Here is a 21,559-nt window from a genome sequence, read left to right as displayed (position 1 = left end):
GGTGTTTCTTTCCAGGAGGCGCTGAAAGAACCGGTTCTTGGAACAACTCAGAAATCATCAAGTTTTACCGCCCGAAGAATTCAATGTTTTTGTGCATAAATAGTGAAATATATGTCTATGACCTGCATAACATCACATATGCTAGTTTGTGTGTGGGTACTCAGTCATATATGCAAGGACTTATTGAACTAAAAATTGATGTATGTGCCAATTTCATTTCATATTGTACCTAAACTGGGCAAATACATAAATCTCAAAAAATATTAAATACACATAAATAATACATATATGTATATATAGCACTGAAACAGGGTAATTAGATACATAAATCATGGAAAATATCGTATACATCTGAATGGTAAATATAGCATCAAAACAGGACAAATACATAAAGTTGAGAAAATATCAAATACAAGCGAGTGGTAGCTTATTTTAATTAGCAGCCACTCCACCACCAAGAGAAGAACGCACATATCTATGCTTCCGCATGTCTCCATGTACATAGCTTAGTGCAAGGTCTTCATGGCATAGCTCACACATCAGACCAAGTGATCTTGAAAACTCCAATCTCCTCCTTGAGCCCCAGCGCCTTCCACACGGCCGGTGACGCGTCTACGTCGTTGTATGGGCACGCTGGCTCGAAGTTGTGCTCGGCGTCGCAGCCGTACATCGAGTCGCACTCGTCGACGACCTTGGCCAGCACGGCACGTCCGTTCCCGTTGATGCGGATCATCTTGTTGCACCTACGCTTGCCGTCCAAGCGCAGCCACCCCGTGGACAGCGCCACCACCAGCTCGGTGTCCTTGTGGAAGCGGTTGTCACAGAACGATTTGCCGCCACCGTCTCCACCTCGTGCGAAGCTGTTCAGAGTTAGGATCGCCGGCGTGTCGGCCGACACCGAGGGCGAGCACCTGAATTGCGGGTAGCGGTGACCGTCTTTACAGCAGACCGAGCCATGATCCCTGTTGCAGTCGCCGGATTTGCCATGCAGGAAGCCACTGATGTGGCACCTGCCGCGACGGTGGCTTGTGTCTGTAGTAACGTTCGCGCTGCTGCCCACGGACACGGAGACGCCATGGACGCGGAGGTGTGATAGGAACATCATGAGAGCAAACATAGCTAGTAGCTTCTTCAAATTAGCCATGTCTGTGACGTACTCACGTTGCTTGCAAATCTGCAATTTGTGCTTGTGCGTTTGTGAGGATATATTGGTTGATCCATGTTCTTTATATAGGGCCCAAGCCCCTAGGAACATCAACTGCTCATGTAACTGGGTACGCTAATTCAGTCTCATTTCTTCGCTTTTGTAACCCAGAGATGGTTGATGTTCTGCAACCTTCGGGCTTGTAACATTTGGGCGTGCAACATATACTTTTAAACAGCCGTCTCTTCTTTATTTTAGTGAATGAACTTTTGGCATGGAGCTTCCATCAATAGTCGAGGTGGAGACATGCGTGAACGTGAACATCCGAGTGAATGACATACAGAGTGAAGTAGTGTAACTAATTAGTTGAGACTATCTAGATCAGGAGTAATGTACATTTTCTACTTGTATTATATCTGGGGGATGGAAGCCGCCAAGATTATGGTCTAGCTCGGTAACATCAAAATAACATAAAGACAGATCGAATTGTTACAAATATAACTCACTTGTGACTAACCTTGTATCTAATTTTGCTAGTAATTTTCTATTTGGTGTTACTCAAAGCGCTTAGTTATTCTAGCAGCTACCTTCCACGCCCTTCTCCGTACCAGGTGTTATTTTTGGGAGGCACCGGAAGAATCGGTTTTTGGAAAAACTCGGAAATCTCGGTTTTAAACCGCCCAAAAAATTCAAATGAATTTTGAATTCTATTTTATTAGGTATAAATATAAGTATGTAACGTGTAAAAAACATCAAATATGATAGATCATGCCCCAGTGGGAAATACCCTTTAGTTCCTGGGTGTATATATACACCTCACATAGAAATTAATAATATTAATAATAATATTAAGTCACAAAAGTTTGGATGTTTCTTTTACAATAAACTTGACTTTCTTTCGCACTAATTCAGTCTCTTTCTTCGGTTTTGCAACCAACAGATGGTTGGTGTTCTGCAATCTTCGGGTTTGTAACATTTGGGTGTGCAACAAATATTTTTACAGCCACCTTCTTTGTTTCAGTGAATAGAATTTTGGCATGGAGCTTCCATTAATAGTCATTTGTCAACATCCGAGTGAATGAAATTGACGGGAAAGTAGTGCAACTAACTAACTAGTTTAGACTATCCGTATGAGTGACATACGTTTCCAAATTTCTTATATTATATATGGGATGTAATCCGCCAAGATTAAGGTGTAGCTCGGCAACATCATAGTAATACACTATCAGAATAAATTATTACAAATGTAACTCACTAGAGTTTACCTTTGTATCTAATTCCCTTGCAATTTGTTGTTTCGTGGTACTCAAAGCACTCTTTAATTTCATTAGCTCCCTCCACATCGTTTAGGGTTCTCTTTTTTCTCAATACCGGTGTTTCTTTCTAGGAGGCGCTGAAAGAACCGGTTCTTGGAACAAGTCAGAAATCATCGAGTTTTACCGCCCGAAGAATTCAATGTTTTTGTGCATAAATAGTGAAATATATGTCTATGACCTGCATAACATCACATATGCTAGTGTGTGTGGGTACTCAGTCATATATGCAAGGTCTTGTTGAACTAAAAATTGATGTATTTGTCAATTTCATTTCATATTGTACCTAAACCGGGCAAATACATAAATCTCAAAAAATATTAAATACACATAAATAATACATATATGTATATATAGCACTGAAACAGGGTAATTAGATACATAAATCAAGGAAAATATCGTATACATCTGAATGGTAAATATAGTATCAAAACAGGAAAAATACATAAAGTTGAGAAAATATCAAATACAAGCGAGTGGTAGCTTATTTTATTTAGCAGCAACTCCACCACCAAGAGAACAACACACATATCTATGCTTCCGCATGTCTGCGTGTACATAGCTTAATGCAAGGTCTTCATGGCATAGCTCACACATCAGACCAAGTGATCTTGAAAACTCCAATCTCCTCCTTGAGCCCCAGCGCCTTCCACACGGCCGGTGACGCGTCTATGTCGTTGTATGGGCACGGTGGCTCAAAGTTGTGCTCGGCGTCGCAGCCGTACACCGAGTCGCACTCATCGACGACCTTGGCCAGCACGGCACGCCCGTTACCGTTGATGCGGATTATCTTGTTGCACCTGCGCTTGCCGTCCAGGCGCAGCCACCCCATGGACAGCACCACCACCAGCTCAATGTCCTTGTGGAAGCTGTTGTCGCAGAATGATTTGCCGCCGCCGTCTCCACCTCGTGCGAAGCTGTTCAGAGTTAGGATCGCCGGCGTGTCGGCCGACCCCGGGGGCGATCACCTGAATTGCGGGTAACGGTGACCGTCTTTACAGCAGAACGAGCCGTGATCCCTGTTGCAGTCGCCGTATTTGCCATGCAGGAAGCTGTTGACACCAGATTTTGGCACGGCGAAGAACTTAATTAAGATGGCCTGAAATGCAGAAGTGCTCTAAGTGAGAAAGTTCCGTATCGTCAAAAGGAAAAAACTTTGATATTTGGGCCATGGTCATTTGGTCTCATCTCTAAGGCCGAAGTTGTGTTCGAAATACTTAGATTTTGTATTCAGAACACTATTCGGCTGATTACACCCCCAAGACTGCCCCATATTGAAAACTGATCTACATGAATTGTCTTCGTCTCGTCGGAACGATCGATTTTGATATAAAGATCGTCTCAATCTGAGGTCATATGCAAAAGTTAGAGCCCGTACAGCGAGACCCTCCAGCGAGCAAAATATGACGCCCGGAACCAGACACATATGTGGGTATGTCTGATGAGCTGCGTGAGTAATTAGCTGTTTTGCACGAGCAATTTGACCCTTGGGATGACCTCTGATGAAAAAACGTTCAACATGAAAGATGTTCGTCTCGTCGAAACGGTCAAGATTGCTTTTGGGCTCGTTTCCAGCCGAGGTCGTCTGTCACCACAAAAAGGACCCTCAAAGTACAGCTAGTTTAAACCGAGCAGTTTTGAAAAGTTTGGATAAAACCAGTCCGCATTTGACTAGGGTTTTGGGTGTGAATTGATGTAATTTTCTTGTAAGAAAAGCCTAGATAAATCCTTTGTTTGTACGGGAAGTCCAACCGCCTCTTATATATGTTGGGGGTGACGACCGATTGAAACAACACACAATCGAACAAATCTATCTACATCTTTTACCTTTACCTTTCCTTCTCCCTTGTTCTTCTTCTTCCTCGTTCTTCGTTCGTTCTTCTTCATTGCAGGGCGGCGAACCTCGAGGCTCTAGGGGCGGTCAGGCCAACCTAGGGCAGCCCATAGCCGCCGCGCGTCCAGACGGGGTCCCTTCCGGGCGCGTGGGGTTTCGGGTCTACAAAAGTGCCCGCCGGATTGCTTGCGTACCGCGCTTTCGGTGGGTCTCCTTCGACGTGAGCTGCGGTGCATCACCCCCGCGTTGGAGGTACACGGTGACGTGTTTGTGTGCGAACACACTTTTTGGCGACTCCGCTGGGGAAGAAGCGTTGAACGGTCTCCGGCCCGTTCTTGCTATGAAGAGATCGTCATCTAGGGTTTGACATATACAAAGGTAATATGAATACCCACTTCACTTATGTAGATGCAAATAATGCATATGTTGTTGCTAGATCGTCTGATGAGCATAATGTATCGGTAGCCCTAGTTTTATCAATAATGTATCTAATTATGTGCAACAGCCGATTCAGAATAATCTTCATGCTTCAACTCCATATAATTTCAGCAACATGCAACATATGTATCCCAACTCCCATGCATCGGCAACCCCACAAATCTATATGCCGATGAACAACATGATGAGTTCGGTTAATCAAGTTGAGATACCCCATGTAGGAACTTCCAATAGGATGCAACAAAGTGTTTCAACTTTTTATTCATCGGCAAATAACTTGCAGTTTGTTAATCCAAACGTGCCGGTGGATAGGGGAATTGGCCATGCTACTACCAGTTATTCGGACAATTACCCTCAAACATCATATGCTACACCTCATGCTACTAATTTTCTGGCACCATACGCAATTGTTGATGTCCATAATTCGGCTCCCCACCTTCATGGTCATGGCCGAATAAGTGAAACTTCTACAGGAGCACAAATGCCTTCACCTACTACCGCGGCATATCATGTCCCCCCAACACAATTACAGAATTTCGGTGACATATCGTTACCGAAAGAGTCTAAAAAGTGCCCGGGGGCAATTCTATCCAGATTGGGTCATTAAGAAAAATCTTACGTCTTTTTGGGATGAATGCAGTGTTGTTCTACATGAATTAATAAAAGAGGAAAAGACTATTAATTCTACTGCAATCCAAGCTAGATTATGCCAAAAAGAGAAAGCATTGTGTGTGGATAGAATTATCAAAAAAGATGGTGATTCGGATAATAAAGTTAATTCGGCTATTGAAAAGACCGAATCAAATATTACGTATGCCGAATCTATTCTAGAAAAACAGGATGACAAGGTGTTGGGGAGCTATTCGAAAGAGGAACAACCTATCGTTCAAGTAACGCAACCATCATGCTCTCCCAACGTGTTTGAAAAGGTATGTCTAGCAAGTGATTTACCTATCTTCCGATTTGGTCGCAGCTTTATTGTTGATGCTTCTATAAGAGAAATTCTCATAAGTATTTTTGAAAGATCAACGACGAAGGGAAATTTACTTGTTAGCAATAAAACTGTTATAGAACATATCGGTCAGTCTATTGTGCCATTTATAAAGACCGATAGTGACCTATTATTGCAGCCAAAGTTTTCCCCATTGCTTTATCAAAAATTCATATCTAATTGGGTAGCTTTGCTTGTTTCTTACTTGGCTTGCACTTGGTCTCAATTGAGACATATGTATTCTAACTATTTTCGTTTCAGAAATTTAAAGCCAAGGTCAAATTCTTTTGAAAAATCCGATGCTAATATAATATCTTATCCAAATACATCGGAGATAGGGTGTAAAACACAATGCATAGCCGAATGGGGAGATTCTAAATCTGAACCATTCGTTTGCTCAACTCCAAAGCCGTTTGCACACCAAGATCGGCTAGAAAATAAGAAGTATACCTTCAATTCAAGCATGTGTGATCAAATATTTGATTTGTTGCTGAAAAATAATTACATTAAAGTTCTTGATCACCATGTGAAGCCATCAATCCAAGAACGAATGTATTGCAAGTTGCATGATTTGTCCAAGCATAATTTTGAGGATTGCAACATGTTTCGTCAAATAGTTAAATCGGCCATTGATAAAGGACGATTAAAATTTGTTGAAACACCAAGGGTGACCAGTCTATTCTGATTGGTCCTAATGGAAAAAGGTTTTTGAATCGCCTGCTTCAAGACGATTCCTTTAAAGATGAGAAGGTAAAAACTATAGGTGATGGGATCAAGCTTTCAAGTAAAAAAGTTGTTCAAGAGCACAATGAAAATATTCTCGAAGGCATGAGTTCTATCGAAGATACAATGAAGATGCCAAGGACTGGGGGCAACAAGAAAATCCAAAGATCGATGCAAGTCAAGACAAAGGAGATAAAGGCCGTAATAAGCACAAGTGTAAGAAATCCAAGGTCACTTTTGCACAATTATTAGATAAATATCAAAAGAAGAGTGAAGAGAAAAGTGCTTATCGGCCAACTAATGGAAAAGCATCAAGATCGCCCCCTAGGCGCAAACCCGAGGATTGGTATTGGCAAAATGAGAATTCTAATGCGGTATATTCATATCCATATTTTGTGCCGGCAATGCCAATGCCATGGATACCTTCCTATGATCATATAAATCCATATCCATCGTGGGACAAGTATGATACAAGGGCGCATTCTTCATCTTATTTTAGACCATCTCACAAACATTATGCAGCTCCAAAAAGATCAACATTTGAACAATCACATGTCAAAGACCGTTTCAATCATAAGGAATCGGTCCGGAGCTCAAGGAACAAGAAAGAGGTGGTCAAACAAATTTATCGTGTTAAAAAAGATGGCCGTAAGAGTGCTACTTCAGATTTGATCTCAAATGAGAAGTAGCCAATTAAAGTATTGACATTGGCTACTAATGGCGATGAGGCAAGTCAATCAAGTACCAAATCCGAAGAGAAGAAGTTGAGAGTGCACATGGTAAAACAAGAATTGCCATTGCTTCAAACAAAATCACAGCCAGGGTGCCCACTCGGCTTATCATATTGGCAAAAGAAGAAATTACAAAAACTTAGTGCACAAGAACTTGAAGAAACGAATATGACATGGGTTCCCAAAGGAAGTATTCAAAATAAGAATTATATGCAAGCTTCCTTTACAAGGAGTGCGGCAAATGTGAAGAAGGAAAAGAGTGAAAACTATGAAGGACCAAGCCGAAGGTTTCAACATCTTCGGTCCACACATTATCCATTTTCTTCAACAATGTCGTTGATGCCTATGCCTATGCCATGGAATTTCTCATTAGGTATGATTGGTTACCCTCAATGGGCTTATTTTAAACCATGGATGCAATATTATTTCATACATCATGAAAGGGTATTACCAAATCATCATATGTTTGATTAGCTTTACTTTTGTTGCTAATCCAAATGGCCGATATATACTTATCGTCCTAAGCACATAAAATGGCCGATGGAGTGTTGACATCGTCCTTAGGAAAAGCATCGTGCAAGTTATTTTTCGGCACACATGTTTGCCGAAAAACAGGGGGCATGTGTTGACACCAGATTTTGGCACGGCGAAGAACTTAATTAAGATGGCCTCAAATGGAGAAGTGCTCAAAGTGATAAAGCTCCGTATCATCAAAAGAAAAAACTTTGATATTTGGGCCATAGTCATCCGGTCTCATCTCTAAGGCCGAAGTTGTGTTCGAAGTACTTAGATTTTGTATTCAAAACACTATTCGGCTGATTACGCCCCCAAGACTGCCCCATATTGAAAACTGATCTACATGAATTGTCTTCGTCTCGTCGAAACGATCGACTTTGATATAAATATCGTCTCAATCCGAGGTCATATGCAAAAGTTAGAGCCCGTACAACGAGACCCTCCAGCGAGCAAAATATGACGCCCAGAACCACACACATGTGGGTATGTCTGATGAGCTGTGTGAGTAATTAGCTGTTTTGCACGAGCGATTTAACCCTTGAGAAGACCTCTGACGAAAAAACGTTCAACATGAAAGATGTTCGTCTCGTCGAAACAGTCCAGATTGCTTTTGGGCTCGTTTCCATCCAAGGTCGTTTGTCACCACAAAAAGGACCCTCAAAGTACAGCCAGTTTAAACCGAACAGTTTTGGAAAGTTCGGATAAACCAGTCCGAATTTGACTAGGGTTTTGGACGTGAATTGATGTAATTTTCTTGTAAGGAAAGCTTAGATAAATCCTTTACTTGTAAGGGAAGTCCAGCCGTCTCTTATATATGTTGGGGGTGACGGCCGCTTGAAACAACACACAATCGAACAAATCTATCTACATCTTTTACCTTTACTTTTCCTTCTTCCTTGTTCTTCTTCTTCCTCGTTCTTCGTTCGTTCTTCTTCATTGTAGGGCGGCGAACCTCGAAGCTCTAGGGGCGGTCAGGCCGACCTAGGGCAGCCCATGGCCGCCGCGCGTCCAGAAGGGGTCCCTCCCGGGCGCATGGGGTTTCGGGTCTACAAAAGCGCCCGCCGGATTGCTTGCGTACCGCGCTTCCGGTGGGTCTCCTTCGACGTGAGCTGCGGTGCATCACCCCCGGCGTTGGAGGTACACGGTGACGTGTTCGTGTGCGAACAGAAGCCACTGATGTGGCACTTGCCGCGACGGTGGCTTGTCTCTGTAGTAACGTTCGCGCTGCTGCCCACGGACACGGAGACGCCATGGACGCGGAGGTGTGACAGGAACATCACGAGAGCAAACATAGTAGCTTCTTCAAATTGGCCATGTATGTGAGGAACTCACGTTGCTTGCAAATATGTAATTTGTGCTTATGCGTTTGTGAGGATATATTGGTTGATCCATGTTCTTTATATAGGGCCCAAGCCCCGAGGAACATCAACTGCTCATGTAACTGGGTACGCTAATTCAGTCTCATTTCTTCAGTTTTGTAACCCAGAGATGGTTGATGTTTTGCAACCTTCGGGCTTGTAACATTTGGACGTGCAACATATACTTTTAAACAACCGTCTCCCCTTTATTTTAGTGAATGAACTTTTGGCATGGAGCTTCCATTAATAGTCGAGGTGGAGACATGCGTGAACGTGAACATCCGAGTGAATGACATGCACAGTGAAGTAGTGTAACTATCTAGTTGAGACTGTCTAGATCAAGAGTAATGTACACTTCCTACTTGTATTATATCTGGGGGATGGAAGCCGCCAAGATTATGGTCTAGCTCGGTAACATCAAAATAACATCAAGACAGATTGAATTGTTACAAATATAACTCACTTGTGACTAACCTTGCATCTAATTTTGCTAGTAATTTTCTATTTGGTGTTACTCAAAGCGCTTTGTAATTCCAGCAGCTACCTTCCATGCCCTTCTCCATACCAGGTGTTATTTTTGGGAGCCACCGGAAGAATCGGTTTTTGGAAAAACTCGGAAATCTCGATTTTAAACCGCCCAAAAAATTCAAATGAATTTTGAATTCTATTTTATTGGGTATAAATATAAGTATGTAACCTGTAAAAAACATCAAATATGATAGATCATGCCCCGGTGGGAAATACCCTTTAGTTCCTGGGTGTATATATACACCTCACATAGAAATTAATAATATTAATAATAATATTAAGTCACAAAAGTTTGGATGTTTCTTTTACAATAAACTTGACTTTCTTTTGCACTAATTCGGTCTCTTTCTTCGGTTTTGCAACCAAAAGATGGTTGGTGTTCTGCAACCTTCGGGCTTGTAACATTTGGGTGTGCAACAAATATTTTTAAACATCCACCTTCTTTGTTTCAGTGAATGGAATTTTGGCATGGAGCTTCCGTTAATAGTCATTTGTCAACATCCGATTGAATGAAATTGACGGGAAAGTAGTGCAACTAACTAACTAGTTTGGACTATCCGTATGAGTGACATACGTTTCCAAATTTCTTACATTATATATGGGATGTAATCCGCCAAGATTAAGGTGTAGCTCGGCAACATCAAAGTAATACACCATCGGATTAAATTATTGAAATGTAAATCACTAGAGTTTACCTTTGTATCTAATTCCCTTGCAATTTGTTGTTTCGTGGTACTCAAAGGACTCTTTAATTTCATCAGCTCCCTCCACATCGTTCAGGGTTCTATTTCTTTCTCAATACCGGTGTTTCTTTCTAGGAGGTGCTGAAAGAACCGGTTCTTGGAACAACTCAGAAATCATCGAATTCTACCGCCCGAAGAATTCAATGTTTTTGTGCATAAATAGTGAAATATATGTCTATGACCTGCATAACATCACATATGCTAGTGTGTGTGTGGGTACTCAGTGATATATGCAAGGTCTTATTGAACTAAAAATTGATGTATTTGTCAATTTCATTTCGTATTGTACCTAAACTGGGCAAATACATAAATCTTGAAAAATATTAAATACACATAAATAATACATATATGTATATAGAGCACTGAAACAGGGTAATTAGATACATAAATCAAGGAAAATATCGTATACATGTGAATGATAAATATAGCATCAAAACAGGACAAATACATAAAGTTGAGAAAATATCAAATACAAGCGATTGCACTACAAAAAAATAAATTTCCGTGATGATAGATGTTTGTCACAGTAGGCCACGTTTTCTGTCATGCATGTACATCCATGACGATTTAATGACAGAATCAATATAGTCATACCTGTGCTGTCGTAGAAGTGTTCCATGACATTACCAAAATTATCATCACGGAAGTGTCCACTTCCATGACGATAAATCGCGCGTCACAGAAGTGCTTTCGTCAAGGGTGACCGACATGTGGCATCCACCGTAATGGAACGCCGTTAAGCTATCGGGTCGGGTTTTGGATCCGATAACCCGTTAACAGCCCCGACCAATGAGGATTTTCTACGTGTAAAATCATCATTGGCTGGAGGAAACACGTGTCGGCTCATCGCTGGGACAGATGTCATCCACTCATTGGACAGAAGGCGCCTATGATACGTCGACACGTGGCACGGCCCAATAGATGCCCATGTTTGGCCAATCGATCATACGGCCCGTATAAGGCCCATTGATGATACGGCCCGTAGAAGGCCCATTGTTTCTACGGCCCGTAGAAGGCCCACTATTTCTACGGCTCGTAGGAGGCCCAGTGTCACTACAGTAAATATTAGCCCATGGTTATTGTGGCCTAGTTTTAAAAAATAAGTTATTGCAGCCACTAGCAAACCGCAGAAAAATAACTGCACTGACTACAAGCAAACAAATAAACAAGACAACAAGGAAATAAATAAGCAAGCAACTTACACTAGGCTATCACGGCTATTATACATATTACATCCACTGGGCATCAAAGTTCACCAGCAGTGCAAATATAGGGAACACAACAGCATATAAACGCCGCAGCAAAACAAGTCTAGAACTGAAACCACTTCAGAAGAGCTCAAGAAACAATATCCTGGGTACCCATAATGCTGGTAAGATGCTTAGCAAGCTTATTAACTTTCTCTTATTTGGCGCTTAAGTCCTCCAGCGCTTGTTGTTGCACCAGAAAGTATGCATATGAATTCTGCAGGGACTTCCTCAGTCCTTCGGCTTCCTGTCGCATAACATCTGATCGATGTCTTTCAACTTGAAGTTGAGACTCAAGAAGTCGAACTAATTCAGGCAACGAGTTCGAAGAGCTGGTGCCAGCAGTGGTAGCCAGCAACTCGAACACTACATCAAGACATGACTTTGGGGTTGTCTCAGTGTCTTCAATATAGTTTTTATCAGCTTTCTTGGAGACCAACAGGGATGTCTCACTATCTTGAACCTTATCTGCATTACTTCCTTTACCATTGCATAACAGGGTACTCTTCTCCAATGTTTTATCCGCGTTCTAAAAGAGAAACAAACAAACACATCTCAGGTTTACAATGTAGTATATGAAACTCATTTTGGTAAACCAGTTCAGTAGTAAGGTGGACAGGATAACATCATGAAACAAACATATATCTATGTAGTATGGTCACTGTATGGTCTGTATCATTCTAGTTTATGTTGCCAAATGAAGATAGATATAGTTCGAATCATATCTATTTAAGACAAAGCAGCATAGACAGAATATAAGCGTGGGAAACTACACAGCAATAACAACACTTGTAATGTGCATGGCATGAGAACATAACTGTTTATTCAATTGAAACTAAAATCAACATAGAGCAAGTTACAACAGCAAACAACCAAACACGTTGAAGAAACATGTTTAAAACATACCTGTTGCGCCATTGGAGTTTCAATTGCATCCTTCAAATTTGAAATTAGTTGGTATCAGTAAATACAGTGATGCAAGAGCAAAGTAGTATGAACCATAGCTACGGAACCTGACCTGAGAACAATTCTTCTTCTACTTTAAGCGTTGACTTCGGGTTCGGAGTGGTGGTCCTCGTGATTTGGGCACTACAGTTGCCTTACTAACTGCTCGTGTTTGGGTGCTCTGTGGTGGAGACGGTGCTGTGTCAACGGGAACTGGGTGTCTGTCTGCTGGGGTTGAGGTAAGAAGGGGTGTAGCTGGTTCTCTGTCCAACTGGGTAGGGGTACAATCTGCATGAGTGTGGGTTATGTGCGGTGGGGCTGGTTCTTGGGAAAGTACAACCGTGGTTCTATCTGCATCGACAGGTAGCACGATCTTTTCTGAAGACCGTGTTTTTACTCCCACAGATACTGCCATCACTCCCTCCAATTGAAATGGCTGATAAACAAGAAAAGTAATTGAATGTACAGACATCGTAAGATAGACAGGTGCAATGGATAGTAGGGAAGAAAACAGGGCATGAAATAATTCACATTTATGTTGTCTAAGCAAATAGAATAGCAGGACATAATTTCACATATATGATGGCTAATTAAACAGGATAGCATGACACAATTTCACATGTATGATGGCTAACTAAACAGGATATAATGACATACTTCAAAATATGATGACTATGTAAACAGGATGACATGATATAACTATATGATGTGTCTATTAAAATGGTTGGCATGCCATAAATCACAAACATGACGTCGATGGAAACATGATGGCATGATATAATTCACGGATAGAATGACATAATTTAAAATATGATGACTATGTAAACAGGATGAGATGATATAACTATATTATGTCTTTATAAAATGGGTTGGCATGCCATAATTCAGATACATGCTGTCTATGTAAACATCATGGCATGAAATAATTCAAATATATGATTTATATACTAAGGAAGTGAGTAGAGGGCAATCGCATATATGATGTGTCAACTAAGGAGATGGCATTCAATATTATGTATATGATGTAAAAACTAAGCATTGCAATACAACAAATGCATTATATGAGTAATATAACTCTGCCAAGTTTGAGCATACACCTCAGGGGGATAATAGGACTGGTCATCTGCCTCTGAATCCTCCACTGAAGAGCTATCTGTAACCAGCAAGATATCTGCTTCAGCAGGTAGCATTGTCTGCTCTGAAGACCTTGTTTTCACTCCAGATTTCTCCATCACCAATTCAAATGGCTGATGCACAGGAAGAGCAGTTGAATATACAAACATTGTCGACAAAAGCAATGAGAAATACAAAAAAAGGACGGCATGATATAATTCACATATATGACGCTTGCCTAAACAGCATGGCATTGCATAATTCACATACATAATGCCTTGCAACAAGATAACATTGCATAATTCACATATATAATGTCTTGCAACAAGATGGCATTGCATAATTCACATATATGGTAATTAGACACTAAACAGGTGGCATTCACACAAAGCATGTCTAAACTAAGCAAATGACATAGCAATGCAAGATACCATATGCACGATATGAGCAACATAACCCTGCCAAGTTAGGGCATGCACCTCGGGGGGGGGGGGGGGGTGGGATATGACTGGTCATCTATCTCTGAATCCTCCTCTGAGGAGCTATCGGTAACCAGCAAGACATGCGCTTCGTCAGATAGCATTGTCTACTCTGAAGACCTTGTTTCCACTCCAGATTTTTCCATGACTGTGCCGAATGGCTGATGCATAGGAAGAGTAATTGAATGTACTAAAATTGTTGACAAATTTAACACATAATAAAAAATGATGGCATGATATAATTCACATATAAGATGACTGGCTAACCAGGGTGGCATTGCAAAATTCACATATATGATGCCTAGCTAGACACGATGATATTGCATGATTCACATATACGATAAAGAAACTAAACAGATGGCATTGACACAAAGCATGTCTAAACTAAGCAGATGACATCTTTAATGTATACAATAAGCAATGCAAGGCACCATATGCATGATATTACCAACATCAGCATGCCAAGTTAGAGCGAAGACCTCATGGGGTAAATAGGAGTGGTCTTCTCCTTCTGAATCCCCCTCAGAACAGTTATCTTCCTCTTGATTATGATCCGAAATGGGTGGAGGGGGGCTGCCTTTGCTCCCACCATGGAACGACGTCTGCATGCAATTTTATTGCCACGCAAGGCTCGTCTCTTTTGCTCTACATGATCAGTTCCATTGTGTACAATAACTCGCATGCATAGGAATAAAACATAGTGAGATTATGTAAGGAGTGCATGCACAAATCCAGAGTGATGGTAGAAAACTGTGGATAGACCCAAAACCAATGATAGCAGGCAGATAATAGCTTTAGTTAAAAAATACAGATAATGGCTCCTTTAATGTTTGTATGCACCCAACATGAAACTCATAGTAGACACCAGAGATTAACCTGATAGTAGATAGATAGTACTAATTGCTGCCCCAATATGTACCCCACAACCATTTAAAAACTCAAGTTTCAGCATTAGTTTGGACCTAACTCGGAGTCTAATAGGTGAACACGACGATAATGTAGCATGTCATCATATTAAGCGACGCATAACGTAAGCAGACATGGAAGAGTGCGACCTCTCTTGCGGACCCGTGTAGTCCTCAAGGTCATCTGCTCAGTTGATGATGGTAATGCAGTTGCCGTGGCTGCTGTCGGTGTACAAAAAGAGGGGTACACTTTTTGTACCCCTATAACTGTGCACGGGCAGTCTGAGCCACGGGCACCACCACACTGAGCAAGGCAAGGGAGGTGAGCCAAGGTAAGGCCGAAGCTCAGGAGAAGCAGAACGACGACAAGACCAAGACCACAAAGAGCAAAGGGGATGAAGCGGACCCCCCGGCAAGATCCTTGCCGGGAGGCGGTTTTAGCAAACCCGGCAAGACCCTTGCCGTGGCAGCTCGCCCCACACCTACGGAGTGAGTCACCCTTGAGTCCACTGCCCCCATGGGGCAAGGATTTGGGAGACATCCCCGTGGTGGCATGCGGATCTTTGTGAAGACATTCAAGATCAGATACACCCTTTAGAAGATGATGATCCTTGGCGGGATCCCAGCCAAGGAGGACCACAAGGCCCCTGGCAAGAGCCTTGCCGGGGATGACAGCAGGCGCCACGGCAAGACCCTTGCCGGGGCCCCGGCAAGGCCCTTGCCAAGAACACCCGTAGGGCCACCATCAGGCCCACGCCAGTCAAACCTCCACCGCCGTTCACATGCAGTTGCCGACCCAACCAGCTGGGCAGGCACCTACGTGGCGGCATGCAGATCTTTGTGGAGACCCACCACTGCGCCACCTCAGCTGCCTGCCTGCCTACATGGCACCGCGGGCGCCGCTGGCCAGGGCGCGTGTTGACACGAGAGGGAGCAGCGACGGACGAGACAGGGCTCTCCCCCGTCCCCGATAAAGCAAGGACACCTGGGCAAGACGCATTAAATGCGCCTTGTCATGTAATGCGAGGGATAACCTCACATCACTGTACCCTTTCCACCTCCTGTGTGCCACTGTGGCAACCCCTTTCCTATAAAAGGAGGCCCGAGGCGACCAGGAGGGGGATTCGGCTTTTTGGAGCTCCCCACGCCCCCTAGCTAGCTCAAGAACACAGATATACAATCCACCAAAGCAGGAGTAGGGTTTTACGCAGCCTCGCGGCCCGAACCTGGATAAACGAACCGTGTGCTATCTGTTAGATCCGCTCTTCTCACGACCCCGCGCCCCGCAACCGTAGTAGGGATTCTTGTGATCCCATAGGTGTCGTTCCCACCGACATCTTTGGCGCACCAGGTAGGGGGCGCAGTTGTGAGAATCGGCTCTAGCAGTTAGCCCGACACTCCTTCATCTTCGTGACCCTTGAAGAAGAAAGGAGGCCAGAAGATCGACACTCGAGCGATGGCAAACAGAAGCTAAGTTACACTGAACCCTTATTTATGCTACCCTTCTTATTTGAGGTTATTCCCCCCGGAGATATTTGCTTTGTATGAGAAACCTGCACGCCAGGGAGCTCTACCACGATCGGCAATGCCCTTTCCCTGTTTCGAGTCCGCTCAACAGCTCAAGCGGCTGCGTCGAGAATGGCAGAGTAGCCTTCCGCGATCAGCAACGCCCCCGATTCTGACTCGAGTCAAGCTCGACAGTTCGAGCGGCCATGTTCAGAACGGAAAGGTGGCTCGTCCGGCAGCACGCGTACCCGGCTGGCCATGGGGATCCGTCCCCAAAATGCTGCTAGGGGCTTCCACGCCGGCAAGCCTTCCCGATCGACGTAGGGCACGCATACAAAGAGGAATTGAACGGGGAAATAACATGCATGAAAATTAAGAGTACTTCAAAGTTATATTACATCACATCATAGCTGCGGTTCTAACTAAAGATAAAATTTGTCTTGGTCGGGAACCTGCAGCGGCGAAGAAGAACGGGATGCCTAATCCCGACGCTGGCCTTCCACCCTCTTGATTTCATCGATGCAGTCGGTGATGGGCTTGATGCGCTCCTTGAGCACCGTGAGGTCAGCACCATCCGGCAAGCTCTTCATCGCGGCCGCGAAGTCAAGATCGGGATTCCAGTACGCCATCTTGGTGAGGACCTTGGTCACGACCCTCCGGCAAAGTCGCCGGGCCTCCTCGGCCAGCGTGGCCGTCCTGTTGGAGTGAAGATAAGCCAAGGCTTCGAGGACGCCCTCGAAGAACAGGGTCAACTTGGTGTTGACGGTCCCGCTGCGCTCAGGGGCGTACCTCACGTTTGGCATCCCCATGGTGGCCAACTGCGAGGTGACCCTGCCGGCGACCTCCTCCAGACGGTTGATCCATCTGTTCTCACCCGCCGCATAATCCTGGTGGGAGGCGGCCTCGTTCGCCCGCAGCTGCTTCTCCTCCTCCAGGCTCCTGGTCAAGGTCTCCTCCCGAGCCCTGCTCTCCGACAGCATCTTCTCGAGATCCTCCAGCTTCAGCTTGAGGTCTTTGACGGAGTTTTGCGCTTCGGTGAGCTCCCCAGCCCTGCTGATGACTGCTCCTTGCGCCTCCACCAAGGCGCTGTTGAGCGTGCTCTTCTCGTTGGACAGCTTGAGGGCCTGCTCCTTCAGCTCGTCCTACGCCACCTCCAACTCCCTTACCTTGTCGGCATGGGCCAGAGCCTGGGCATCGAGTGCCTCCTTGTGCCTCTGCTCCAGCTCGCGAGTCCGCCGCGCGACAAGGGCCTCAAGCTCCTCATCCTTGCCACGGAGCGCTACGGCAAGCTTCGCCTCACGCGTGGTGAGGTCCTCTTCCTGGGAATCCAGTGCGGCATGATGCTGGTTCCGGACGGCCTCGGCCGCGGCAGCCAAGTTCGCCGCCTGTTCCTGGGCCTTCTCGATGTCAGCCATCTTCATGGTGAGCTCAACATTGCACTTGGCCAATTCCTCCTGAAGGGCCCTCTACTCCTCGCGAGTCTGGTGGAACCAGGTCTGCGTCTCAGCAACGCGCGCCTTGAAATCCACCTCCGTCTGGTCCACCGTTGCCATCCTGGACTTAACCTTGTCCAGACGAACATGGTAGAGCGCCTGGAGTTTTCGGAAGTTGGCCCCCATAGCGCGGAAAAGCTGCTCTTCCAGAGAACCGTCACCGCCAACGCCCGGCTCACCGACAACCTCAAGCCCGGTGGCGGCAAGCACCTCGTCGTCAAAGACTTCCCCTTCGGCGGGCGCCCGGGAACTTGACGCCCCTAGGAGGTGGACGAAAAGATCGTCGCCCACCTTCAGATACCTGCCGGGGCCCGAGGTTGAGGAGGAGGGAGGCTGATCATCAACCGCCTCTTCCTCGGCGGTGGCCTTGCCGGCTTCCCCGGCAGGCCCACCGTTGGAGCCGTCGGCAGAAGCCTCCCCGGTCGCCTTGGCGGCCCCCACCGCGGTGTCCTCGGTAGCATCCTTGGCGGCCTCATCAGCGGCGACCTCGGCAGCGTCCTTGGCGGCCTCCTCAGCAATGTTCCCAGCAACGGTATCCACGTCCTCCGTACCTGTTGAAGGAGGGTCTGGGTAGTAATGGGAGCATGGAAGCCAAGAAAAGAATAAGGGAAAAACATAGACGAAGGACAGGCGACTCACCAGTGCCAGGCTGTGAAGCAGAAGTCCCCTCTCTGCCAGCATTTGGCGCCATGGCAGAGCCACCAGCGCCCAAGTTCCCCTCTTCCTCCATGGGTGTGGGCTCCGTGCCTGATGCCCTTGCCGGGGACGCCCCCCGCGGCGGCGTAGTCGATGGGGGTGGTGTGTTAGGAGTAGCCCTCTGTGGCTCCTCCTGCTGCCGCTCCCCTCCTGCAAACCCGGCAAGGTCAGCATCATAGCATCGAGCGCCTACCACATGTCGAGTAAGAAGAGGGTGGCGAACTTACGCTGGGGGCTGCACCGGGGGCTGCTGTCCGGGCTGCTCAGCACCACCAGTGGTGTCTTTGGAGCCCCAGCCGGGGGCTGGCTGCTCGCCGAGGTCCTCGCCCTCTTCACCCTCTGGGCCAACGTCTCTGCCTCCCTACGGAAGCAAAAATGGATCAAGACAAGCGGCCCAATTCGAGGAAATGGAAATGACAGTAAGGAACGGAGAACTTACTCGTCATCCGTCTCCTCCTCTTCCACCAGTTTCCTTTTTCTCTCCGGGCTGAGAGGCCTGAGATCAAAAGGGAGCTCCACATCGTCATCTGAGTCAACGCCTGCCGGAGGAGGCGAAGGAGGCGGCGGGGTTTGTGCGCGCCCGGATGAGGAAGGGACTGTTGTCTTCTTCTTCTTCTTCTCAGCGGCCTTCGTCAGCCTCTTGGCTGCCGTGGCCCTCGTGTGGCGCCCAGACCCCTCCAGGGTCAATTGAGGCCGCGCAGCCCTGCCGGGCCGAACCGGCTCACCGGAGCCAGCCCGCCACGGGACTCGCCCTCTTCCCCTGGTTGGCGTCGAGCCCGCCGCCATGTCCTCCTCCTCCCTCGATGACTCGTCGGCTGCGTCTTCGACGAGCGGAGATCCAGTGTCGGCGCTGCTGACCTCCCTGGAGGCCGCCGCCCACCGGGTGAGCTCCTCTTCCTCCGCCGCCGTTGCGGCCTTGTCCTCCATGCCCCCGGCGCTGCCGGCCTCCATGGCAAGCCGTGCCTCCCTCGCCCTAGTGGCGATGTAGTCCAGCTCTGCCTGGGTGGTGTCCATGATAAGCCACCGCTCGGCATCGGCATTGACGTACACCTCGATCAAGGTGTCGAAGAATTGCTGCACATCCTCGTCCTTCGGCTCCTCCCAGCTCGGGACAGGGCCGTGCGCATTATAGTCCGGCATCATGGCGATGATCTCGGACCGACGAGAATTATTGCACAACGGGACCACCCCCGCTGGCAGCTTGAAAAATGGCCCCTTGAGGGCCTTGCCAACCTTTGCAGCAGCCCTCGTGGCCTTGCCGGTCCGCTCGACCTCGCCATCGCGACCCACATCAAGCTGGAAAAGCCGCTGGCAGAAGTGGGTATGCGCCAGCATTGTGAAGTTGTGATCGAGGTCGGGGCGGAGTCGCATAATGTCAGCCGGGTTCGTAAAGAGCCAAGCTGGCCTCCCCTTGCTGTGCAACGGGGCGATCCGACGGCGAATGAAGTCCGCCCCGATCATCTCAAGGGTGAGTCCGGCCTGGGTGAGCCGGAGAATCCTGGTGGTGGCGACGGTGAGCCTCCCATTGGCGGCGTCGACATCACTCCAATCGCTACCACGGACCGGCGGCACTCGGCGGACCTTGCAGAATTCCGGCGGGTTTTCATCTTCAATCCAGCACCACCGGCCACGCCATTCCTCCCACCTCTCCTTCACGGCACCGTCCGGGTACGCCCCCTTGGATCTTGGGATCCAGGTGACGCAACCGGAGACGGCTCCTCCCGGCTGGATTCGAGGGAAGAAGTAATGGCGGAAGAGCGCCGTGTTGGGCTGCATCCCGGCAAAGCCTTCGCAAAGATGCGCGAAGAAAGCCATGCACGCCACTGCATTCGGAGTAAAATCCAAGAGGAGAAAGCCGAAGGTGCGCATAACGTTGCAGAAGAAATCAGAGAAAGGAGGGCATAACCCGCAAGAAAGATAATCGACAAAAAAGGGATACCGATTTGGAGCAGGGTCGGCGCAAACAACAGGAATGATGCGCGTCGCCGGGTGTCCCGAATTCTCTCCCCCCGTCTTCGCTCCCCGTAGGGGCCTGAAGGAGGCCCGGAGCTCTCGAACATCAACCATCGAGGGGAAGAAGAAGGCGGACTTCGTCCGGTCCCCCGACAGCGCGCTCTCCGGCGGCTCCACCGTCCCGGCGCCCTTAGCCACCCCCTTGCCCTTGGCGAATTTGGGAGCCATGGCGACCAAGAAGTTCAGAGGGCTGAGGAAGGGGGATGGCAAAGCAGCGGCGGCGGGCGACAACGAAAGCTTAGGAAGGAAGGAAGAGAGGGAACGGCGGCTCTGAGATTGGAAAAGGCACAAGGTAAGAGGAGAAAGTGAGCAGCGTGCCCATGGTTATTCCTTCTTATGGGGGAAAAACGAGGGCCGCCTCCTTTCACCTTTACTACGACGTGACGCATGCATGCAGAGCTCAGCCCCACGCACGGCACCCATGTCACAAACGCCTCCCCACGCCGCGCCACGCGCGGGAAGCATGGGAAGCGCAGCACGCGAAGAGACTTACCGCGGTAAAAACTGCCCCGCCTGCCCGCGCATCGTTTTTGGGCCTAGCCCAACGACGCGATTGCGCTTACGTGTGGCCTAGGCCCGGGGGCTCCTGTCGGTGTACAAAAAGAGGGGTACACTTTTTGTACCCCTATAACTGTGCACGGGCAGTCTGAGCCACGGGCACCACCACACTGAGCAAGGCAAGGGAGGTGAGCCAAGGTAAGGCCGAAGCTCAGGAGAAGCAGAACGACGCCAAGACCAAGACCACAAAGAGCAAAGGGGACGAAGCGGACCCCCCGGCAAGATCCTTGCCGGGAGGCGGTTTTAGCAAACCCGGCAAGACCCTTGCCGTGGTAGCTCGCCCCA

The 21,559-nt window shown here is 47.0% G+C and overlaps 1 protein-coding gene and 1 pseudogene across 1 annotated transcript; both read right to left on the bottom strand.

Annotated features, from left to right (window-relative positions):
* Window positions 1-532: 532 nt before the first annotated feature.
* Window positions 533-1,144, bottom strand: LOC125532397 (putative ripening-related protein 4). Its single transcript, XM_048696459.2, has one exon. It carries the CDS (start codon window positions 1,142-1,144, stop codon window positions 533-535), a length of 612 nt encoding a protein of 203 aa, XP_048552416.2.
* A 1,902-nt stretch (window positions 1,145-3,046) lies between these two features.
* Window positions 3,047-9,005, bottom strand: LOC125532396 (putative ripening-related protein 4; annotated as a pseudogene).
* Between the last annotated feature and the right edge of the window lie 12,554 nt (window positions 9,006-21,559).

Source organism: Triticum urartu, chromosome 5A (genome assembly GCF_056163025.1).
Source record: "Triticum urartu cultivar PI428250 chromosome 5A, HENAU_Tu73, whole genome shotgun sequence".
NCBI classification, from domain to species: Eukaryota; Viridiplantae; Streptophyta; class Magnoliopsida; order Poales; family Poaceae; genus Triticum; species Triticum urartu.
Note: the sequence above shows the minus strand (reverse complement) of the source record. Positions and strands in the feature narration are given on the sequence as shown.

Coding starts and splice junctions, on each gene's coding strand:
- LOC125532397 (XM_048696459.2), bottom strand. CDS start 1,144: ATGGCTAATTTGAAGAAGCTACTAGCTATGTTTGCTCTCATGATGTTC.